The 19,326-nt window shown below is 41.3% G+C and overlaps 1 protein-coding gene across 7 annotated transcripts in view; it reads right to left on the bottom strand.

Moving 5' to 3' along the window:
- Positions 1-1,972: 1,972 nt before the first annotated feature.
- ZMIZ1 (zinc finger MIZ-type containing 1) overlaps positions 1,973-19,326 on the bottom strand; it is a 285,918-nt gene continuing 268,564 nt past the window's right edge. For 5 of the 7 annotated variants that reach the window (XM_031062587.1, XM_031062584.1, XM_031062575.1 and 2 more), the window contains 7 exons: positions 18,735-18,895; positions 18,380-18,447; positions 16,933-17,001; positions 16,166-16,413; positions 13,236-13,399; positions 7,769-8,017; positions 3,703-4,215 (listed from right to left, as the gene is read on the bottom strand). In XM_031062587.1, coding sequence (XP_030918447.1) covers positions 4,108-4,215; positions 7,769-8,017; positions 13,236-13,399; positions 16,166-16,413; positions 16,933-17,001; positions 18,380-18,447; positions 18,735-18,895 — 1,067 coding nt within the window. In that variant the 3' untranslated portion in view covers positions 3,703-4,107. Of the gene's footprint in view, positions 4,216-7,768; positions 8,018-13,235; positions 13,400-16,165; positions 16,414-16,932; positions 17,002-18,379; positions 18,448-18,734; positions 18,896-19,326 lie in introns of all 7 variants that reach the window. The other 2 variants (XM_005417270.2, XM_031062580.1) reach the window with 1 other exon arrangement.

The following is a 19,326-nucleotide window of genomic DNA, read 5'->3' as shown; positions in this document are numbered from 1 at the left end:
AAAGTGGAACAAATGCTGAGACTCCACAAACGCTAACAAACAGGATTCATTTTCCACATAAGATGGAGCTTCAAGCTTTTTTTTTCCTGCGAAATAAAAACAATGCACATTCCAAGGAAAATGAATGCATTTCTGTTAACATGTCTCTATTTGTCATTTACATATGTACAGCTGTCCCTTGAGTCTCCGCTGCAGACATTGGTGTGTACTGTCAGTCCTATAATAATGTCTTGGCAGCAGAACTGTAGATCTCTGTGGGTTCTTTCCCAGATGAACTTCCATAGGGAAACGATTAAAAGGTAAACAAACAAAAAAAAAAAAAAAAAAAAGAAGAAAAATACTACTGGAATCTCATATAATAATTAAGCTTTAAAAGAAATTACTGTGATTACCCTATTTGCTAGGTTTTTTTCTCTAAACTTTAGTACGGCAGTGAACAGATAAAAAAAATAACTAAATTTTCAGAAGCTTTTTAAAAGGAAAAAAACAAAAAAAAAAAAAAAAAAAAGAAGAAAAATACTACTGGAATCTCATATAATAATTAAGCTTTAAAAGAAATTACTGTGATTACCCTATTTGCTAGGTTTTTTTCTCTAAACTTTAGTACGGCAGTGAACAGATAAAAAAAATAACTAAATTTTCAGAAGCTTTTTCATACTGACTTCACTATACAGTACCTGATTTTAGGTGACAGATAAATTTTAAAACTGTCTCAAATGTCCAACGTCTGGGTGATGGGTAAAAATTGTACTTTCTTTTTTAAGTTCTGCTTAGAAACCAAACATTTCCGCAAGTTTAAAGATGTCAACTGTCCGCTTTAATTATCTATTACTGTACAAAGCAGATGTCAACACTGCTTCAAAAATATTGCTAATATCTATGGGGCTTTTTTTCCCTTTATGCTTTCCAACAGGTACTTTTAAATGATACATTTTAAATACTAGCAGTTAGCAAAAGGTCAATCCTTAACATACCTGGCTTAAAATACTAATATTGTGTTTAAGAGAAAATTCATTTTAGGTGACTAACTTAGCTGCTCAGGAATCAGTGGAGAATGAAACATGAAATAGAATCAATGAAAAGAATCAGAGCAACCAGTTCCAACTAATAGGGAGAAATCTTCTTTATTCCCAAACCTATGGCTTAAGGAACTTACTCCGCAAATAGAAAAAAACTAACTCTAAGGGCATAAAGTCAGTTTATCATTAGCCACCTCTGCACATGACTTCCAGACTTATATAAAAAATGCAGCAAAAAACCAGGGGGAAACTATTACAGGAAAATGGCTACACAACACATCTGTATCAGTAACTGAACAATGGTCTTTCCTAGGAATTGTGTGATAGCAGAACCACACCACAACCATATTACCATGTATTACACCAAGGTATCTTTAATATTCTGCACAGATCCTCTACAGGTTGTCAAGCCTATATAAGAAAAAAGACACTTCTAATCAGAATAAAATATACTATACTGTTTCCCTCCCCCACCCACCAACATCCCTAAGTGTCTTTGCCCCAGTTTCAGAGAATGGAGCACCAGTACAGCGATATAAATATGGTACCATACAGATTTGCTGCTTGCCTTAGTGCATCTTTACCTGGTCAGACAGCTGGTCCTACGTGTTCTTCTCACTTGGGCAAATGAACAAACTCTGCCATTACCAGCTCACGATCACCCACAGTCAATGAACACTGGTTGATCAGTTTGGGTTACTTTTTCCCTAGGCAAACACAATTAAGTTTCCATGACAGAGCTGGGCCCTGATTATCCAGGTACTGCCTCATGTATCAATTCATTCATCACATAAATGGATATGAAATTTGGGCTAACTTACCAAAAGAAAACAGGGGGGAAAAAAACCCAAAACCCAACTCCCTTATTCTGTTAAAGAACCCTCAATTTTCTTTTTTAAAAAAGGACCCATATTTTTCTTCAGACAAGGTATTTAAAAACACCAGCAAAAGTATAACCAGATCATGAAAATGTTGAATATTATCAAAGACGATACTAAAATATTCACAAAGATATTTACAATAGCAATTCTTAAAATAATTGATTTTGCATAATGAACAGCGCCTTTCTTAAAAAAACTTGAAAGAGGAAAAATATAAGTGTGGGACCATTTCTACATAATACATTTGACAGATTCAATACTCCTACTGGAAAATAAAAGAACTAAACCGCCATTTCCTTTAATATCTACAGCAAGGTGCTGCTGACTAGCATATATATACCACAACGCATGTACAGCAGTAGTGGGAAACGTTTACAAAAAGAGCAAAATGAAACAAAAAATGCAGAGAATTTACAAATATGACTTTGGTGAGCAAAGCAAATCCAGAGTCGTAAGCACAGAGCATGCCATTTACAGCACTGCAAACTAAACACAGAGGGCTAGGAAGCTATCTAGTCAAACTGACAGGAACAAAGAAAATTTTGCCTGGCACTTCAGTTTAAAACGCATTGTGGCGAGCAAATGAAGGGTGTTTGATTATATTTGGGAAGAGGAAAAGGAGTAGGGTCAAATATGCTTTAGTATCAAAAGAAACAAAACCAGTAACTGTACAGTGGGGGAAAGCTGAAATGTTGCACCACAAGGGCAAAGTTGGCACACATGCACTTCTTACACAGCTACTGTACATCATTTATAAGAGAGAGAGAGACAAAGAGCACAGAAATGGGCACAGAAGCAATAGGAAGCTCATGCAGGAGCAGCAACCACACGAGAAGCAAAGATCACAGGGGCAAGACAGTAATTGTGGCAGCAGGGTCTCTTGAGGGCAGTAGCAATCTACTGACAGGTACTTATTCTCCCCACACTCAGTCCTTCAGAAGAAAGAGCTTATCCCAGCAGCCAAAGTTTAAAAAAAGAAACTGAAGGAGGAGAAAAGGAAAAGGCGGAAGTGTCTGTAACAGTCACGAAAACAGAATGCAAAGCAAAACTAAAATGAAGCTGTAAGACGTCTGTCCAATGTCAATGCCCCTTCTCAAGCTGATTATTAAAAATATTTATGCAGAAAATGATGTTACTCTCCCTCCATCCTGCAATGATTTCCTCGCTGCCTTCAACCCAGCTTGTCTTACTATGCATTGTGCAGTACAGACAGTGACACAAACTCTTGGGGCACCGAAGGCTGTAGGTAATAATCAGGAACAGTTTGGTTTGCATCCCCCCTCCCTCTCTTTTCCATTATGTATGGCATACATGGCAAAAAGATCTATTACAGCAATCTCTACAGCTGGATGTTAACGCAGTCAGAAACGGTACTGATTTGAAACCAAATCACAAAAATCCCTAAACACTGCAAACTTTAAAAAATTTTTTCCTGGGTGCTTCCAATCTGTGTGCTGGGCCAGAGGAATCCTCTGCAAAGAGATGGTAAAGATCCCTGCGCTTGCAGAAATCCCGACACCCACGGCTGCGGCCTGCAGAGCTCAGGACTCCGTTACTGAAGTGGCATTAGCTACACTGCTGGCTCCCTCTGACAGGCCTGTGTGTCTTCCCTAACTTTGCCACTTGACTGTAGGATTTGTGCTTTTTTGAGCTTTGTAGGTGGTTTTTTTCATTTTGTATGTGGCCAGGACAATTATTCCAAGGCAAACCCATGGCTGGAGGGGGGCAGAGGAGAGGTGGGGTAGAGGGAGATACAGTTTCAAAAACATGGAAGAACAAGCATTGTAAAGACACTCTGAGACGGGTCAATTAAAGACAGTTCCATTCTGTTGATTTTTCTTCCCTTGCCAAGATTCGGTTTTGCCAAGATACTTCACACTATGTTTATCACAGAACTCTCTCTCTAGAGCATGAACACCAAATGGGGTTTCCAATAGCTGCACAACTGTCTATGCTTCTTTGTCACATGTAGCATGGCAGACTTGGAGATTACTGCATTTATTTAACTTTTGTATTATTTTCTCCCGTCACTTTCGCAGTCTTTGAAGCTAACAAAAGCAGTTCTGAGATGAAGAAAGCAGGGAGTGCACCATTGGATCGAGTTGTGAGGTTTTTTTCTTCTCTTGTGGAAAAGGAGTGTTAAGATTCCTCGCTGTGCAGCCACACACGTGTGAACAAGTGAAAAGGATGGGAGAATACACATGGTTTCAGTTGTTCTCAAAGAGAGACAGAAGGTCATCATTGCTATTGCTTGGCAAATCAGGAGGATCCAGGTATGAAAGCAGCTCATCTGGATTTGTGAGTTCTGGAAGCAGCTATAAAATACAAAGATAAAATAAAAATTACAGATAACAGAAACACAACTGAGAAAAGAAAGGGACTAAACACCACACATTCCTGGAATCTGGTTTTCATAACAATATATCCAAACAAAACAGAAGGCAGTGTCACAAGCCTAACACCCTCAGATGATGCAGTATCCAATTGCTCGTGAAAGTCTCTGTGACTCAGTTTTCACCTGTGAATTACATTATCGTCTCAGTTAGGGTTTCTCAATCCACCTCCCCATCATATTGCCTGGCTCATGATGCTGACAAAACCTTCTGGATAAATGCTCATTACGGATGTTTCCTATAAAACACTGCATAAACATTTGAAAAAAGCACTTTGAGTAATCCATATTTGAGCTTTAAGGTAGATGGGCAAAGGCTGGTCTGGCTCTCACACATCAGTTTGATGGCCACCCAAAGCCTGCAACTCCACAGAAGGAGGCAGCCCTGTCCTTTGCTCACTCCTAGTAACTCCTCAGTGCACTGATCTAAGCTGTGGGACAGTGACCTGCAGCAGGGAACTCACCCAGGGTTAAAGCAACCAACAAATCAGGGAAAGTAAAAAGGAAAAACAATTAAGGAGGAGGATGGAGAGAGGAGTGGCAAGGCAGCTGGGCAAGTCCTTCTCCTTTCTGTGGCAGGAGTTTACAGTGGTTGGAAGTACTTACTTGACTACAGCATTACATGCAATTCCAGACATTTTAAAGGGTCACAGGTGTAACACTCCATCCAACAGAAGATGACCTAATCTGCACAGTTCTTTACCAAAATGAATAGCTGTGGGACTTCAATTTGTATTTCCATGAAAATGGAAATAAACCATCACAACACATTCTTTTTGATCTGACAGATGACAAGCACATCATAATTCCTGGGTTGTGCATCAGGCAATGTTTTCTGCTCTATAATGCATCTCACCCTTTCCTAGGCAAATATAAAAGTGTCATATATAAAGAATTGACAGGCAACAGATCGTAATAAAGCCCTTTTATGTTCTGCATTGTTTTAAAGACAGAAAAATATGGACTGTTTTAACAAACTTAATAGTAGGTATAAGAAATTAATTTTAAGTTGTTCAATGTTTTCAAATATTATAAAACCAAAAGCTTGACCACTTCAATTTAACAAATAGATACTGTGTTTATATGGTTCTATTACTCTTGTGCAAATGAAACTTCATCTTCTGACATTATATGGATAAACAAATTTTTCAATAAGCTAAACATGAAATGCCAAAAAAAGTTTACTGCTTTCTAAGCATTTTGAAAAAATGCAATGTCAAATTTACATAAACAGAATCTACCAGAAGGATTCTTCTTCTTAAGCTACCACCTCATTTTATTCATGGTAAAAATGCTATTGTCATTGTATGGAGATATGAGATTTTTAAATGTACTTCACCTCCTATCATAATTTTTTATGAGTATATCATAAAAAATCCAAAAAGAAAAAAAAAGTCCAAAGAAAATGGCAGCCCCACCAAGTGTGGAGAAATAAAAAAGTTATTGAATCTGTCCTACAATTTTACAACTTGTTCTTAAAAATTTGAATCATCTATGAGACTCATTCTCCAGGGATTTTTAAAAAAGTTTAAGGAGAGTGGAAGTTTTAAGCAATATGCTCAGTATGTGAAATTGAAGTCTTCTGAGTTGTGAGGATGACCTCAGCTTCCCTCAGTCAGAGGGGTCAGGCAGCAGCAGAGCTGGCCTCCTGCACCACTGGTGTGAAAACCAGAGACCTCGGGAAAGACTTGCTGGGAACTGAGAGTGCTGTGCTGCAGCAGGGACAGAAGAGAGAGGGGTGCCAGGGCCTGTGAGGGGGTGATGGGGACAGAAGCTACAGCAATGTGCCAGATTTAGGGTAGAGTTTGGAGACATGTACCCTGTGCTCCTGAAGTGCAAATGGAGAGAGGTCTAACCAGTGATTTCAGCCTTGAGTCTCTGCTGTCTGAAGTCCCCGTGCAGATCTCCCCTGTCTGTGCCTGCATCCATATGAGGTGGATTCTTTAACCGAGGTTAAATCTCAGACTGCATCTCACTGAATTCCTGCAGAATGACTGTGACTGTGCCAGTAGGGAGTGGGTCAAGTCGCCCACAGTACAGTGCCCTGTTTGCTTTGCTGCGTGGGACCTTATTCAGCCACAAGACACCCATTAAAATAATCCATCTGATCAGGATCACAGGTATTTCCAGTAAGTTTATTTCCCACACTGTACAGCATTTGCCTCCTGTTAAGAAATCAGCAATCCTCCATCAGTGATAACCACAGTACTGTGTAAGTGTACAGAGTTTTGTACTTTGCTTCTCACCAAGGAATGAGAACATAACAAAATACTGTATGATTCTTAAATATTAGAAGAAAAAAAGAGACATTTTTATTTCACCTTTCAGTATTGCTCAGACAGTATCCTTAAGGGTTCAGAACTTCAACTGCCACATGAACTATTGTTCCTAAAGGATGTGCACACAACCATATTGTGTGAAACAGCAGAAGTTGCCTCACTGATCACTGTTCCTGCAGCATCCTGGAGCCTCTACCTGTCCCCTAACCCCTTCCCTCCCCTGTGAGGCTACCTGCCAGCCCAGCGCTCCTGTGTGACAGGGGAGATGCAAGTATACAGCAACAGCAAATACAGATATAAATCCAAGGCACAGAAGCGAACACATCTCTAAGGAAATTAACTGTGCAGCAGCAGACTTTGGAACAGACAGAAGATACACATAAAGGAATGCATGACTCAAACAAAAATCCAATCCTAGTGCTGAGGATTTATATTTTGGGAGGTAGATGGCTAACCAGAGAGATATACCTCAAGTAAGTCACTTCCAACTCCACTGAATCAATGTTAAGAAATGGAAGACTACTTTTGGCCTTAAAACTAGACTTCAGTTAGTTGTGAGCTGCCCCTCATGATGGCTAAGGAGGCTGAAAATGTCCATGTTGTTTACGTCCCTGTGTGGTGTACTGGGAGGACGAACTTATGCTGTTGAGCTACCCACAAGAGCAGGTTTGGAAGGGCACAGATGGTTTCTGGCAGCAGGGAGCAGGGAAAGTGTCACAGGGTGGGCCAACACAGACCCTGCTCCTAGCTGGCCAGGACATGCTGCAGGGCTCAGTGCAGAGCTCACTTGGCACAGCAATGCCATGGTCAGAACCTCATACAGCTGTGTCCCTCCTCCTATCCAGGCACTGCAACAGCTTCAGGGTCCAGGAGAGCACAGCCCAACCAGCGCTGAGGTGGGAAGGGAGGAGATGGCTCCCGGCCTGGTGCCCGAGCTGCTGCCTAAAGAAACGCCTGCCTCGGTGCAAGGAAGAGGCTTATGGTTCGCACACCACGCAGCTGCTCCAACCAGAGCCATCTGTTCTCCCAGCAGGTCAGGAGTGCCCTGTCACCTCGGCTGCAGCACCGGTGCCCATGTACCAAAGCATGAGGGATGGCATGTGCTGTGGAAGCAGCGCCGGCCCCTGCCCTCCCCGCCCTCCCGCGCGATGGAAGCACACGCTATGGCAGGCAGATGAGAGTATGACACAGACTTACATCCAGCGAGGGCTCCGGCATGTCGGGTGCTCCCTGTCCACCAGCCTGACCCTCTAAGGCTGAGGAGGGGTTAAAGGTCAGGTCACTGTGTGGATGGTTGCTAGAAGCGGCCGGGGGTGGCTGCCGGGACTGCTGGGTAGGAGGCCCGCTGTGATGTAATGGCTGCCCTGACTGGCTGCTGGGGTGAGGGACGTGCAAACCTTGCTGCATGGAAGTATGGGACTGATCAGTGCTGCCGGGATGAGGGATCTGCGGAGGAGGAAAAAAGCAGGAAAAGAAAGTGAGGCCACAAGGTACAGTGCTCGCGGTGCCTGACTCTGTAACTGCATGTTATAAAACAAAATAAATTAAAAAATGACACACACATCAAAAAACCCCAGCAAAACCAATCAACAAACAACAACAACAAAAAAAAAAAGAAGTAAAAAAGCGCCATTGGAAAAGGAAACTCCATATCCCAATGCTGGAGGAAGTGTTTCAGCTTTTTGAAGGTTGTCTGCAAGGGGAAAAAACACATTGAGCTTGTGCTGTTGGTTTGCTTCCTTGTAATGTGGAAAACTGTATATGAAGATGCAAAACAGTGCACCACAAAGAGGAGGGAAGGAGGCTTATGGGCACTGCTCAGCATTACCAAGGCAGATGCTTTTGCCCTAAAAAACGTTATGAATGAACAGAGAATTTGTTGAATGATCCCTATGCCAGGAAACTCATTACCTGAGAAAATGCATAATTTCTGCTCAGCTCCCCTGTTCAGTAGCTTCCTGACACTGCAGCCTATTCCTGTCTCAGCTCTTGACAAACATCTTGCAAACACCAGCTCTTCCCCTCCTCCTTCCCTCCTTTTCTTCTCAGAATGCCCTGTTAACCTCTGTGAAACGCTGAAGGTTTTCCTTGCTGATATTCCTGGGCTCTGATGGCTGACAGAACCAAGGCACTCAGGAAGAACATTCCCCACCACGAGCCGAGCTGCTGTGGGTGGCTGCACACCTGCTGACTGCAGAATACACAGCCTTAGCTTCAACTAAGCCAACAATCACACTCTGCTTTGTATTCATGCTGTGGATGAATTGTCTAGCAAGAGCTTAGTGGTTTTTTATGTTTTCTGTGGGGAATAAACTACCAATCCACATGTGTCTTCCTAACCCTATTACTGAAAGAGGGAAAAGTCTTTCTCACATGACAGAGAAGCAATAAAAATGCACAAGCCCAATTCTTCCTTCTGCTGCATGTCACATTTAATGCTAGTGGATTCTCTGGGGCTTGACCTTGGTGCCATGCGAAAGAAGTGTCTGAATGCTTCAGAATCAGATATCTCATGTTAATTGGGCATATGGAGAAACAAAAAATGTAAACATTTTTTGAGGAATGCTACATATTGGACAAAGTGAAGCTGAAATAAAAGAACAAATACATAGAACAGCATGAAATTCATCCAGCCAAGCCAACAGAAACCAGCAAAATGCTATGTAAGTATTCACCCTTTCATATCACATAAACTGCAGTGTTATCTCAACTTCAGCCTTCAGCTTCAGAAAGCAAAAGGGAGGTTATTACAAAATTTAATTAAATATTCCCATAAAAAATTAGAGAAACAAGTATTTTAAAAAATACTTTTCACCACTCTTAGGAAAACCGAAACTTGAATACTCATCCATTGGGACAGTCACACTCAGCTGCATGGAGGTCCTTTTCAATACTTTGGTATTACAAAGGTTTGTGGAAATTATTCTACCTGCATGGTATTTGGCTTTCTGTCCCATATGAGAGTTTTACAAATAAGCAGGTTAGAAATACTACATTGTGTTTATACAGGCAAGGATTTAAATATATATTTAGCTGACAACACAGTCACTTGGGTCCTTAGACAATGGGTGTAGAGGGACTAATTGTTTATTGTAAGACTGAGGGCAATCATAGTCTTTGAAGAGCCATTGCAGATTCCAAATCCATCCAACTTAGGCCACTGACTCCACCAGCCCCTCAGTGAGAAAGCAAAATGCTCAGGATGGGAACATTTTCTATTTGCATTCAGCTAACTGATTATAATTATTCTATGGTGAAACACATTGTAAGCAGCACACTTTGGGTATGTTTAGCTTGCACCTGCAACTCCCACCATTTTATTCTGAAAGCACTGACCCAGAGTCTAACAAAGTTGCCTTTGCTTGCACAATAATAAGATAATTCCAGAGTTGTTTTTAGTGGCAGAAGCTTCGGCGCTCTTAAAGCATTTACAGTCTATGAAAGAAAAGCTTCGAGCAGACAACTACATCTTCAGCTTAACAGCACAGAGCAGCACAGCTCTACAGCCCAACAGTGACCTCTAGGAGTGCTGAGATGTACAGCTGTGAAGCAACAGAGCCCCCACTGCACAGCAATATTATTTCTGTCTCTGAAGAAAATTATTAGTGGGAAAAAATCACCAGGTTAAGTCAATGGTTTATATCTCTCTCCATTACCAGGGTCACAGTTTTACCAACTCTTCTGCTGTGTTAGCTATCAAAACTGTTAAAACATGCCATCCTGCCTACCCTGCTGATGTTCTTGGCCACTTTTCCCATCCACCTGTTTGCCATGTCTGCAAGGTGAAACCTTGTAGACATGCACTGAATTTCCGCACCCTGCCCCTGAATTAGTTTCCAGTCACATCAGTACCTGGGTCCAGATCACTTCATGGCTGCAGTAACACTTTTGCTGAGAGGGAGGAAAAGTGAAAATAGAAACAAGGGCAATGACTTTTTACAGTAGCACCAGCTCATATCACCTCCCTGAGTGTATGAACCTATGGCGTCATCATCCATTGCTCAGTCCCTCCTTACACTGTCTGCAAGAAACACTAAACTACAGCTAACTGAATTCTCTCTGTTGTCTAAAATGTGGTTACAATTTCTGAAAACAAACAGGAGCTGCCATGATTGTGGCAGCTGTTCTGCAGCAATCTCACACTCTTGCAATGTGGTATCTGTTCCACAGGTCTCACAACACTGTGCTGGGGAAGAGGTATTCTGGTCATGTTTCAGATCCTGATTTTTTTCTTCTTCTATAGGAATGGAACAGCAATGTTAAGGGAAAGAAATTCTGATTGATCCATCCCTGGTTACCCAGCCCTAAATATACTGGGCAAATATCTGCATTTCCTGGAGTGACCTACAGAGTATGTCTGGAGGGATCAACTTTCTCTGCCTACCACTGTGTAAGAGCCACCACATAAATCTTCAAAATAGGACTGCTAGGAACTTCCTCAGCAGCATTCAGCTCCAGTAAGAGAGACCTCAGGTCTAAAAGGACAAAACATCCAATCCCAACTCCCCTTGTAAATGGCCAAAGTGAATACTATGTGCAAACTACAAAAAGCTGCTGTGTAAAAGGAAAGACAAAGCCAGAGAAGAGCACAGGCAATACCTTAAAACCTTGGTTCAAATCACACCATTTGTTTATAGTTGTTTTTGTATGAAGTGTTTCTTTAAAGACATGCAACTACACAATTTAGGCATGTGTTAAAGGCATGTATTTATCTAAAAGCAGTGATTTTAAAAGATGTCTTTTCTTGAGTGTCTGCTACAGACAAACAGTTCATTTTGAGTGAAAAGAACAGAGGATAAGAAAGAAAGAGAAAAGCAGAGATTTTATAACACTGAAAGGCTGTGTAGGAGCACTAAGAGTCCCCAAATGTGTACTGAAAACTGCACAGCCACATTGACAAGGTTAATCTAATTCTCCTCTGCTAAAAGACCTGAAAACTGATTCTCATTACAGAAAACCAGCCACTGACATAATGTAGGAATCTGCTTTAGCACTGCTTCCTATTCCCAAATGATATTGCTTGAGTAGCATGATAGATGAGGGAGAAGTGAGGCAATGGTTTCCTTTAATTGCCAGCTATCACAAGCAAGTATTAGATTTGCTACAGACTGGCCCACAGAACTGGAAGTCCATTAACATTTGCCTAGATACACTCCCAGAGCTCTGGAACATGCATAGCCTTGAGGAACTTTCACCTCTGCTATACGTAAACAGTCCCATTTTCAGAAAGCTACAAATTCTTCACTTTTATATTCAACTACTTCATATCCTACCACTTCAGAAATTTCACCAGGGCAACAACTACAGCAAAGGTAGAGGCAGGTGCCAGATAATGGGAAGCAAAGAATAGTTCCTTGTGACTTTGATTTGAAGGAAAGCAGCTGTGAGTGGTTCAGGCTGGTTCACCCATTTCCTCTCACTACTGTATTCTGATACTGTGTGGTTGATTCTTGTGCAGAGAATTCTGACCACTCTGTGCTGTGTATGCAGAATTTGCCAATGCAAAATTACAGCATGTTTGTCCTCATTTATCAGCCTGTAAAGTGGTAAAGTCATTACAGTTTCTGGACTCTTCCTCTGCAGACAGTCTTGGTACCTGGACTCTCTCCAAACTAGATGAAGAACTCTTTCTCCACTCTCTTCTATTTCTCACCATCCTCCTTGGAAAACCCACTGCCAGCTAGAGGAGACATTGACTGAGTAGGCTTTTGCTGAGCATCTGCTACCACGTTTCCTCATTACATTCTGAAATTGTACTTTCTAGGATTCACTAAAGACACGGCACATATGACTTGTCAAGTTAAACATCCTTCCTGTGCAGTAACAGTGCACTTTAAGCCCCCTGCTCTGCAACTTAAATGAACATAAAAGGATGTATACACACCCCACACACAGAGTTAAAATAGATGACTAACCATGCCTAAGAGCTAAATGCTGCTGGTAGGGTAGCTTTTCTATCACCTAGTTGCTGCAGTACTGCATTTTCTGGAGATATATAAAGTTCTGTATAGAAAACTCAGTGCTCTGAACAAGCTGCTTTTCCAATACACAGTTCTGCCTCACCATCTGAGACCTGAGGAACCTCTACTTTTCAGTCTCTTCCATTGATATTTTCAGACCAGTGGCAGTGTCTCTCCTTGAAATCTGCAAGCTTGTCCTATTACCAAAAGTTTAAAAGTGCCTTTCATGCTACTTGAGTAGAATTCCCCCACAAAATGCTTTGATGCAAATTTTGCCCTCAGAGAAAAAGCCAGGGAAGATATTGTCCCTGCTCTGAAGTCATCCAATATCTTGCTTTAACAAACTGTCTCTTGGAGATGGATATTCACAGTCCTGCTGGCCTACAGAATGAAGTACATTTTTTTTCATGTGTCAGAGCAAAGCACAAAGATTAATACAAGCATACTGAGCCAGGTTCTTTCTTTTAGATAAACAAGCTTAAATGACAATTCAAAAAGTGCAGAAATGCTTCTCCAAAAACTCAAAATGGCCAGAAACTAAAAATTGGCATTTCTGGCATTTCTCAAGACTACTCTATTTCACCAACTTCCCAAGTGAGGAACCCACAGAAAGTAAAAGCAGTTCCTAAGGTGAGTCCATCAGCTGGACGAGAGCTCCTTACCCCCAAACAAGGAGAACCTGTGTGCCCAGCATCATTACTTACAGATTCCTGCATGGGGTGACTGAGAGGTTTGTCCAGAGCTGCCATGCTGCTCGGCATGTCTGGGGGATGTGACAGCTGTGGCCCATGCATGAAGTCATTCATAGATGTGCCACCAGGATTCCCATGCGGGAAGTCAAAATTGCCATGACCTTGGTAACTGTTGCCTGAAAGAGAAACAGATGTGATTTGTTTCCAACCTTGACATCTCTGAGTGTCTGGCAGGAGCTGTGTGATGTGAGGCCCTCCCTGCACAGCACAGGGAGCTGTGACACTGAACTTGACAAAACTGTGCCCCCCAGTGCTGAGCGAGTGGGGACAGGGCACTTGGCTTCCAAACACTGGCTGCTGCAATAATTCATTTATGAGTTGGAACTAATTGAAAACTGCTGACATTTTGAAAAACTATTGCCAAGTCACCACATAAACGTAACCATGCCGAGAAGTAAACGGGATATTAAATTCTATGGGATATTTGTATCTGGAAGCATCTCAGTGTAACTGAGACTGACTGGCCAAGTCCCAGATTATTTATAGGACACCTGTGTTATTTATGGCTGTGCTTCTACACGCTCAGTAAGACTGTAACATTGCTGCAGCTTCTGATGAAAGTAATTGACAGAAGTGAATCTGGAAGATGCCACAATACAAGTTCATAACACAGCCTCTACTCTATCCCTTCATAAAAGGTATAGAGAGGTGTTCTCATCTAATTGGGGCTTCCACAAAACTTACAAAATTCACTTGACTGACTGGATTTACACACACATCTTGAAGCAGGCCTGGAGTCCCCTGCTGCTCTGCAGGATGACCACTGTCCATAGGGATCCACCCCACCTCAGCCCAGGGATCTCCCAAATTCTAAAGCAAGCATGTATCCCAATATAGGGATTATACTCTTCCTATTTTTTGTCAAGATTCCTCTCTTAACACTTCTAACTCAGATATCAACTCTAGTGGCTTATTTGCTATGAAAAAGTGAACTAAAACCATTCAACTATTTCATACAAGCAACTGAAGTGGATGATACTGAGCTCTGAAATAACAGAACAGCTTTGGAGCTTGCACAGAGAGCTTGCAGTTTGTCAGTAGAAGTACCACAGTTTTAAATATTCAACTCAAGAAGGGAGTTTGACAAACTGAAGTAGTTGCATCATTTGCTCTTTAGCACAGCTTCACAAGCATAAGTTTAATCTTGGAGGAATAGTAGTCATTAGCCATGTAAGAGTACTTCTCAAAGACGTCAGGACTTTGATCTATCATGTAAATACTGCAGAGCCTTACTAATTCTCATTTTGTTAATCTGCAAACTGGATGAGTCTCACAGAACATAGCTGGTCTTGCCTTGCATCAGGAATAATTAATTAGCAGGCAGCTGGAATGTGGTCTTGTAGCACTGAATATTTGTTATGTTTGCAAATTAAACCTCAGTATGCTTCCTGTCAAACCCAAATAAACAAACATAAACCACAGTAGTAATACTACTACTACATTGCTCTGAAGAACTGTTAATCAGAGGACATTATGTAATTGCAATCACTAAGTTTCAGTGCATGTATTGATGGAGAATAAAGATACAAGGCACCATGCCCAGGGACTTACAGCCATGCAGCAGCAAGCCCCTCCCTGCAGCAAGAGCAGTGCCACGTGCTGAGGGAGAGACCTGTCAGACATTTGGGATAATCTGATGCAGTGTGCTGACATCCCTACTGCAGGGCAAACAGGTGGGTTTCACCTGCCAGAGGGGACTCAGGGCTCCAAGGAGCAGTGACTACCTCTGCTACAGGACCCATAGGGGAAGGCAGCAAAATAACAGTTGAGGCAGCAATGCTCACACCAAGCCTAAACCCCACACATGACATGGCTATCCTGTCTACTCCTGAGTATGAGCTGGAAATATGGTGAGGAATAGACAGCTCTGTTCTCAGGCTCTGACTGCACTTCACTCCTACTAAATGGGGGAAAAATATGTGATTCAGTGCTCTTGGCTTTGTTATAGTAATCATTCATCTGTTTGAAAACCTTGTAAGTTTTATCATCTGTCATCAGTTTTGCAGTCACTGGAGCAAATTAACCGTATTTTGCACGCAATCTATATTTTTCTTCAACGCCTGCAAAAAGCACATGTATCACCTTGTAATCAATTTGGGGATTCTGATAGTGAGAACAGTTGGTCTTTTCCCAGAGCTGAACTGACTCATATAATGTTACTTGCAAAAGAAACAGTCTCTGGTTTCATGTTTTCAGAATTGTCACTATAATTGAGTTATTCACAACATACCAGTAATTTGAAAACCTATCTCCATTTCCTGCATTTAGTTCCCTGATCCTCAATCTGGCAGCACAAGGGCAGAGGAACTCAGAAGTAATTTTCTAATGCAAAGGTGTTTGCAAAGCAGCTAAAAGCTCTTTGCAAGTTGTCCCTTTTCTGGTGGTCTATGGAATGTCACTCATCTGGCCACAAGTTAACCTAGTGGCCCAAGTAGCAGGGTTAATGGGTCAGGTTTTCTACTTATGTAGTACCAGATGTTTTCACTTGAGAGTGGAACAGAAGGAAAATGCACAGAAAAAAATTGCAGAAATATGTCTATTATGGCAGGCCATGAATATAGAAGGTAACAGAAAATGTTTCTTGATTCAGGGAGGGCTGCGTGACTATGAATAGGACAAGCACCAAATACTTAAAATATTAAATAAAATAACTAAATACTACAATATATAACTAAAATATAATACTTACTAAAATATACACTCCATTAAACAGATGAACCTTAACTGAAAAGACTTACTCAGAATTTCAGAGTTGCAGCCATATCATGTACCGTCCTCATGCATCACTCTGAGAGGATGCACTGACACACCTGAATCACAAGGCTGACTGAATCACTGACTGCTAGAGAGAGCAGCTGGGTGCACAGAGCCATAGAACTAACCTTGGTTACCATATTCAGTGGAGTTGTTGCCTCCTGGAGGAGGGGGTAGGGATGGATAAGGTGACGGACCAGGACCCAAAGCTGCAATCATCTCCATTACATTTGGCATGATCATCTGGCTTGGACTCATTGTCTTAAATCTTTTTGAGGGAATGCCATCTGGGTCATCTTTGATGTGAATATCTGACTTTATAGGGACTGGCCTCCAACTGCAAGTTGGATCAATGGTAACTTCTTCAAACTCGGAGCTGTAAAATAATGTGAAAATTTAGCATTTAGTTGAATATTTTTAAATCGAGTCTGCTGACGTTTCCAGAAGAATCTGCATGGTAACCAATGTTCTGAAATGCTCTGGTGTAATACAACATTAAGATCTTTTACTCCTCAAGAGTGTGCTGAAAGCAAATTTAAAAAAAAGCAACCATGACAGCACATTTCTATGTTTACCCACACAATGAAATCCAAACATATCAATGTGGCTTGCCACCTCTGAATCAGAGGGACTGCTTGTAAATACAAGAAAGCATTTAATCCTCCATTCTGGCTCTTCCCTCTGCTTCACTGGTGAGGCTGCCATTAAGATAACCCAAACAATATCTACAAAGAAGATGGAAACTGATTCACTGTCAGCTGCTCCCCCAAGGCACCATGCAATGGAATATTCAAGTTCAATAATCACCAAGATCTATTTTGGTGTAACTATCTTAGTACTCATTATCATAACTCCTAGTTGCTTAGTCTTGGATAACAGGAGGGAGATCACTTACTTTTGTATGGCGTTCAGAATACCCCACATATACTGGTCAACCTCCAAGCCCTCCAAGAGAGCAGTTTTACTAAAAAGCAAAAAAAAAAAAAACCAAAACAAACTTCCTGTTAGAATATTGCAAAGGAAAGAATGATTTGGGGAAACAGTTTTAGTTCTACATCTACATTACCAGGATATTTACATCAAATAGATGAGATAAGAATACATCTATTTGTGTGTGTCCACAAGCTGTTCACATTCTTTAAGTAATTTTTGTTAGTGAAATACACTGCAAATTTGAAGTATTTTCAAACATAGCAGACCTCTCCTGTGAACATCAGTTAGAACTGTTTTTTTTAAATTAGATCTTTCTCTTTTTTTGAGGTCCACAGTACTATGGCTGCAAAGTAACTGAGTGTTACAGCTACTCTACTTAAGATCAGCACAGATGGGGACAGAACAAAACAAAACTGGAAATTATTTAGCTATGTAGACACTTAGATCTGAATGCAGGTGCTCATGCTCAGAGACACAGGACAAAAATTTAGCCCAGATGCATGAATACATGAATTAAGAAGGCAAAATATCCAACTCTCATTATATTTTTAGCCAAATATAGAAGACAGAACAGATTTGGGCAGTTTGGAGAAAGCACTTGTGTGCTAGGGCACAGATCAGCCATGGACAGTAATGGAAATGAGCTCGTCTCCAGCCTGCCATGTCTTCAGAACAGCCAGAATGGGCAATCCCCACTGCTGTTTGTACCTGACACTGGCTGGCTGAGCAAGGACCCAACTGGAGACTTGTGCAGAGCCAGGGCTGGCTGTTACAGCCACAGCTGCTGGAGCTGAAGAGCCCTGGCTCCTCAGCTGAGGCTGGAGCCTGCTCCCAACCCTGTGCAGGGAGCACAGGAGGTGACAGACACTGAACTGGCCTGCAGACGTTCTGCTGGGGTTTCTGCCCAGGTAAACACAAGGATGGACAGTCTGTAACCACTTCCAAGTTTTTCTTCCATTTTTTCTGCAGTACACTAAACTCATTGGTCAAAATATTAGCTTGAAATTATACCAAGGTATCCATCCCTCTTTTTCTCTAAATAACAACTCCAGCTTTTGCTCCTTGGAAATGTTTTACCTTTTTTTTTTTTTAATTAGCCTTACTCTGGATTGTAGATATCTACCTTATCAATGTAAATATTTGAACCACTTTTGAACCCTACACAACCCATGGATGATCTGTAATGAAATCTTGTGAGGAAATATCTTGTTATATGTTTTTGAATTCCTAATAATGCAGGGTGGTAAAATATTGCAGGAATTCTCATTGGACTTTATGCTCTTTCAGTAAATGTGATATATAACCTTATTTCCTAGAACTTCCTTCTTCTCTCCTTTAAGATCTTAAATATGATCTGAATTTGGTCAAATTGTGTACAACTGCATTTTATGTAGTATGGATGCACTTACTTGCATACTGGACACCGCCAAGTTCCTCTTTCACAGTTCAGTTGCAAGTAAGATTCCAGATCAAAGCACTAGGTATCAGAAAAAAACAAAAAAGGAAAAAAACAAACCAGACAAAACAAAAGGAAAATACTGTATTAAATGAAGCAGTTAGACAAAGTAAAACTGACATGAAAAAAGCCTCCTAGCCCTGAAAACTAAACCAAACAGCTTCCTTTTTTCTCTACATTAAACATCATACAGTTAACTACTGAGGCTTACAGACACAAATGCCATGTATTGGGTGCTCCCACACTGAAGGTACTGGACCACCACGTGGCTGAGGGAGCCTGCCAGGCACTGGCACCCACCCACTCACCTGTACGTGCTTGCAGTCGTGACCCCTGGCCGGGAGCTGGATCCGCCGGAATGTGATTGGACACTTGAGAGACACTTTGATAGCAGTCTGCTCCACCCCATCCTCCCCATTTAGTGTTGCATTGCCAGAGGAAGCTGCTACGCTGCTGAAGTTCCTCTTGACTGTTTAGGAAGAGGGTGAGAAAGCACAAGTGTATTGTAAGTTCTAACACAGAAATCTGAAATTTCTTCAACATTTAAGAAGTTACTCCAACATTTAAGGGACAACTGAATGAACAACATACCACATAGGTGTCCTCTGTGTAATTTAGAGCATTCTCCTGAACAGAAAAACCATCACACATGCATATGAGCTATTATCTTAATCAAATTAAGTGTTATACAAGCACCGAAAGCAGCCCTAGATAAATAAAGAATTAATCTTTCTTTGTTGGTGAGTCAAAAACAAATATGGAGGAAAAGCCAGAGAGATTCTTCTGGAATAGGACAGTCGTCTTTAGGAACTAAACTTGTGTCCTTGAAACTTTGTTACCTCCACCCAAATAGCAATTCATCTATCTACATCATGTTTTGCAAATTCTTTAAGTACAGCT

The sequence above is a fragment of the Geospiza fortis genome, unplaced genomic scaffold (genome assembly GCF_000277835.1).
Source record: "Geospiza fortis unplaced genomic scaffold, GeoFor_1.0 scaffold130, whole genome shotgun sequence".
NCBI classification, from domain to species: domain Eukaryota; kingdom Metazoa; phylum Chordata; class Aves; order Passeriformes; family Thraupidae; genus Geospiza; species Geospiza fortis.
Note: the sequence above shows the minus strand (reverse complement) of the source record. Positions and strands in the feature narration are given on the sequence as shown.